Source organism: Grampus griseus (genome assembly GCF_964374135.1).
Source record: "Grampus griseus genome assembly, chromosome: 4".
Taxonomy (NCBI): domain Eukaryota; kingdom Metazoa; phylum Chordata; class Mammalia; order Artiodactyla; family Delphinidae; genus Grampus; species Grampus griseus.
In genome coordinates, this window is record NC_138997.1 from 33289051 (window position 1) to 33294919 (window position 5869).

The window sequence follows — 5869 nt, forward strand, 5'->3', positions numbered from 1 at the left end:
CTAGGGGCATTCCTGGCATTTAAAGGGAAGGAGGGTGCGCGGTGTGCGGGGCCACGCCTCTACGGAGTTTAGGAAGGAGTCTGCAGGCTTTCGAGGCGCGCACAGTTCCCAGAGTATATGCAAATATTTTAGTAAGCCGCGGTCTCCGAGAACCCTTTAGAGGGAGGTGGTTCTGCTCAGAAATCTCGCCCGAGGGCACTTTCCACCGAAAACGACCCAAAGTGCCCAGAACACGCCCCAGTCTAGACAGGTGCAAGATCTTTTGTGCGGTCACGCCTCGGCCACTACTCTCCAAAAACGGCCGCTTAAAGGCGGTAAGTGCTAAGGTATCCAGCGCAAGAGGAAGCCTGCATGTGGAAGGGGTCGCAGGGCGGAACTTAGAAGCCCAGAGGCGACCCGCCCCTTCCAAAGAGCCTGCGGTCCCGCGCTACACCGCAGAGAGCGGCGTTTGCCGCCGGCGCCCAATCAGCTCTCTTCCTGGGTCTGTGACGGCGTTCGGCCCCGCCCCCTCGAGGGCGATAAAAGGCCACAGAAAAGGCGCAGCTGAGTGCACCGCGCGCGGCCCTGCTCCCGGCACCGCTTCCAGGTGCGCTTCCCGGCCTGGGGCTCGCGGGGCGGGTCCCGCTGATTCCGTGGCTAGCCGCCGCCAGCTCCTCATCCTCCTCAGTCGCCAGTGCGGTGCGGCCAAGCCGATCTCCTGGCTTCTCCCCCTCCCTTTTTTCTCTCACTGCCTCCTGCACAGACGGCGTGCCCCGTGGCACTGGGCTGCTGGCCTGCGGGTGAGCAGCGGCGCAGCGCCCCTGTCCGGCCAGCTCACCTTGCCCGGCCCGGCCGTGCCCGAGTGGCGACGGTCCCCCCAAGACACACTTTTCCCTGCAGGATGAAGAACCCAATGCTGGAGGCGGTGTCTCTAGTGCTGGAGAAGCTGCTCCTTATCTCCAACTTCAAGCTCTTCAGTTCAGGCGCCCCGGGCGAAGACAAGGCAAGGAACACTTTCTATGAGATCAACTCTTTTCTCCGCGGCGACGTGCTGGAGGTGCCTCGGACCCACCTGACACACTATGGCATCTACCTGGGCGACAACCGTGTCGCGCATATGATGCCCGACATCCTGTTGGCCCTGACTGACGACAAGGAGCTCACACAGAAGGTGGTCTCCAACAAGCGTCTCATCCTGGGCGTCATTGGCAGGGTGGCCAGCATCCGCGTGGACACAGTGGAGGACTTCGCCTACGGAGCCGACATCCTGGTCAATCACCTGGATAGGTCCCTCAAGAAGAAGGCGCTGCTCAACGAAGAGGTGGCGCGGAGGGCGGAGAAGCTGCTGGGCATGACTCCCTACAGCCTCCTGTGGAACAACTGCGAGCACTTCGTCACCTACTGCAGGTTCGGCACCGCGATCAGCCCCCAGGCCGACAAGGTACCACGTGTGACTCCCCGGTGGGCTCGGTGGGGACGCCCCCTCCCATCCCTAACCTTTCCTATCCCCTGCGAGCAGGGACTGAGTTCTAGACTTAGTAACGAACCCTCTGGTGTTCGTCAGGGAAGCCAAATAAATAAATAAACGGCGATGTGCCTTGCAGGATATCTCGAAATGCACGGTGAAAGAGTGTGGCAATGCAGTACCGCTGCCAGCGATGCCAGAGAGCTGCCCAGTTATTGCTGCAGACGTCATCAGGGTGTCCATCCAGCGTAGTTGAAATGACGATGGGCAGGTGACTGGGAGGGTCACAGAAAATCTGTCGCCGTGTGCTTGCAACTTTACCCAAGAATTGCAGCTGGAAGGAAGGTGTCTAGAGTTCATATTTAACCCGTAACACTGTATAGTACAAATTGTTGTGCCTTTAAAACAAGGAAGCATGCTGTTTTCCCCATCTATAAGCTGCAGAGAGTGAACTCCCTTTGCTACCAGAAGACCTCCCTGGTAGATCCCTTACTCCTGTGGCTGAGCTTCAGAGAAGTCTTTTCCTGGGTATTCTGCATTCCTTCTGTGTTGGCTTTAATTCTCATCTAGACTTCCCCATTGTTAAGCATCCTTTACACACTAGCCCCACAGGTGGGTTACATTGTTTCTGGGTTCCCCAGAGATCAAAACAATTGGCTTTCAAGAAGAGCCATTAAATGTTGGAAGGTAATTTTATGGGTACTATAAAAAGGGGGGGGAAAACTGTTAGAATTTAACATGATTAAATTAGCTACAAACGCAAAGGAAAAGCAATGGATTTTTATTGCCTTTTGAAACCTCTTAACTTGTAAAAATCAAATTTTAAGCCGAGGTCTTGTTAGTGCCCACCCTTCACAATGAAAACCTGGGCAATCACGTAATGAGCTTCAGATTATACTCTTCATGTTTAGCTATTTGGGTACCAAAAGAATCTAAGTCCATATAACCAATTTTTTTTATTGCTCCACATCTTAATTTTTTGACCCATATGTGAAAATCTTTCTCTCCTGTCGCAGATCATGAACGTAGAGTGCTTGTATACATCTGTGTGTAAAACTCCTTACAGATTGTTTATAAAGCCACAACAGTCTCGATCTAGGGATTATTTTCTAAGCAAAATAAAAATACAGTTAGAGCACTCTGCAGTGATTCAAGAATCACAGCTTCAGTCCATGCCTGTTTAGAAATAAACTTCACCACGTTTACAAACACTGGCTCCAAAACTGTTCCAAAGGAAACACGTCAGATGTACTTAGGACCCAAGCAAATCATTTCTCTAAGGAAAAACCGTATTTCCCTCCCATAATTAGGAGTTACCCTTGCATGGAACACATACAGCACTGTATTATACCTTTCTCCAAAAAAACAAAAAACACAGTACAAGTGCTTTTTAAAGGTAGTAAAATGTTTAATCAGCATAAATAACTAGTTGGAGTAGTTTTTCCTCTTTGGAAACTGTAAGATTTTATGGACGTAGAGTAGTGCTTTAATTGCTGTTGCTGCATAGCGCCTCTTGTGAAACTTGAGTTTTTGTCTTCACTTTGAATGGTCTAACAATTTGACCACAGAGTAGATTTCCCGGGGAAAAAAAAAAAATCCCCATCCCAAATTTTCCAATTTTTAAGGACTGTTTTTGAACATGCCCTGAGAGAAGTAGGTCATTAGTACTGAAGGAGGACTGGTTTCTATTTTTTGGAAACATAAGGAATGACAATTCTGGGACTGATGGTTGAGTTCTCCATATATATAACTATTATCAGTATAACATGAGAGTTGCAAAGTTGTCTCTCACTTAAATTTGTTTTTATAAAAGCTCTCGAGCACTTTCCCTCAGGAAAACACTGCAACTAATGTGAAAGTGAACTGGAAGAGAATCTTTTTTTTTTTCTTTGTAGTGATGCTCTTTACAAGTTTAGAAATCATAAAATTAAACTATTTTATGTTACTGTCAACAGTTTCAGTATTTCATAAACTATAAAGCCCTTTAATTAGTAACTGTTACTATTCCTTATGCTTTTTTTTCTTTGTGATATTGCTTTGCATTGCCAAAATGAATACACATACCCCTTTTAATTTCCGGGGATTCAGTGCTCAAAAGTTCCCCTGTAGGCTTCTTAACAACTAGAACCTAGAGGACATTTCCTACTGTGGAGCAACACCAGGGGTACTTCCTGGACTGATGGCCGAATGAACAGGAACAGGACATTAGAAACAAGATGCTCCTTGTGCAAGTCTTCTTTTGGGGGAAAGAGTCCACAATGATTCTATGTTGGCCTTAATTAAAAAGTATTGGAAAAAGAAAAAAGAAGCATGACTGTATCAAGACAACATTCTTATTTACCTAAATGTATATCTCCCCATTATTTGCCAAGCAGCTTTTCTCATTGTCCTGAAAACGTTATTCAGTTTGATCCTCATCATTTTAAGATTGTGTATTTGTTACTCAATGTCTTGTTAGTTTAGTAAAAAGAGACAAATTATATGTTTGACATATAAAAAGAATGACATCTGGATAACCAACAGGAAATTTCATATTTGTTGAGATACTGTATAAAAGTACAGACAGAGACAGGCTTGCAGTGAAGGTAGTGTGTTAAAATATATTGGATTGGTGCATTCATTCCATGAAGAATTTGGAAACCCAGTCTCCAGTACTAAATACGCCACTGTAGGAGACCCTAAAAGCATATACAATGACACGTCTAGAAAAGGAGCTTAAAACCAGTATAAGTAGGAAACTCTTAGCAAAATGGAGCAATTAATTGCTGAATTCTGCCCCGACACTGATGAAGTAGAGATAATTGTCAACAGATCTAGCAGTGATAACAATCGTTGTAATACCTTATATTTATACAGCATGCAGGCAAATACAAAGTACTCTTGCAAAAAAATCTCATCTGATCCTCACAACAACCTCAGTATTCCCATGAAGGAGAAGAGGGCAGTCTGGACATGTTAAATGATTAAAAGGTGATCCAGGACTCAGACATAGGCCATTACTTCTAAGAAAAATTAGTTTTCTAGGGAGAAAAAATTATACATCTTAGAAAAATGCATTCCTCGGGGGGTAAGGATCCTGTTTAATTTATCTTTATTTCTAGCAGTCAATTTTGTGTCACATAATTGATTATGAATTTCATATATTTTGGCAGGGAATGGGATATGACAACAAAATTAGACTTTCTATGCCTTTAGATTTTGAGACTTATCAGAATGTTATCATCAAAAGTATCACCAAATTTTAGAACGGTGAGTTGTAGGAATTGAATTCACCAATAATGATAGGCTAAATTCTATTTGCTTGAGATTAGAGATCGTTTGCTCATTTTACTTTAGAATGTGTTATTGTTATTGAGAGGCAGTTTAATGTTGTCTTTAACCTTTAATCCTGAATAACTTTTATGTGGTTACATTCTCTGTAGTTTTCTATAAATGTTGTGTATGTACAAAGGCAACTGCCAGTATTAACCTAGTTGCCTAAAGTATCATTTCAGCTACTATGGGATGTAGAATCAAGAAACTGAACTATTAACGTCTTAAATTCTTTCCAAGATCATGAGAAAAATTCTAATTCTTCTGGTAGATAGAAAATAGCTGGGAAAGTTGAGCTCTACTATTCGGTATATGTGATTCTTCCTAGGTTTAGCCACCTTTTCTAATATTCTTAAATTTTATTTTCCAGTTTTGTGAGAATGTGAAGATAATTATTCGTGATCAGAGAAGTGTTCTTGCTTCGGCAGTCTTGGGATTGGCATCTATAGTCTGTCTGGGTTTGGCATCATATACTACCCTTCCTGCAATTTTTATTCCATTCTGCTTATGGATGGCTGGCTAACTTCATACCCTCGTTTCAGTGTGTGTATTCTGTGTGTAGATATGTTTGTATTTATAGAGCACAAATCAGTATAAGCATCGTTGAGAAAAATGTGACCTGTAATACTGCGTTCTGGATAAAAATGTGATTAAGAATCACACAAAGTGCTTACCGTGTAAGCCCAAGAAAAAAGCCTTTCTGAATCTTCCCAGGCAGTTCCATTTCAAAGCACTGTGAATCTTGGAAACATGACAGCTTGTGCTAGAATTCTCCATTACAAGAAAATCAGCCCCTAAGATGATGGCCGCAGGAGATTATTTGTGGGGTTTTTTTTTTCCCCCTCCTGTAATCATTGTTCTTCTCTGTTAAACCTGAATTAGAAGATTGGAAAATTTACTGAATGAGACCACTAACTTTATTGTAAATTTATATTGTTTCATTGAAAAATTATATTAAACTAAAAAAAATTTCCCTTATTCAAAACATGTTTGATGATTGGCCTAAAAATCACAATTTTTTCACGTATTATATATAATTTCCAATAGGTCAAGAATAACTTCATTACTTGAAACAATATTGACAAAGGTAAGGTTTAATGCTAAAGTAACTGA

The 5869-nt window shown here is 43.1% G+C and overlaps 1 protein-coding gene across 1 annotated transcript; it reads left to right on the forward strand.

Moving 5' to 3' along the window:
* Positions 1-880: 880 nt before the first annotated feature.
* LRAT (lecithin retinol acyltransferase) lies at positions 881-5279 on the forward strand (the record flags this gene model as incomplete). The annotated part of the gene is made up of 2 exons (XM_082653488.1): positions 881-1420; positions 5127-5279. The coding sequence occupies 2 exons, from the start codon at positions 881-883 to the stop codon at positions 5277-5279; spliced, it is 693 nt and encodes a 230-aa protein (XP_082509614.1).
* Between the last annotated feature and the right edge of the window lie 590 nt (positions 5280-5869).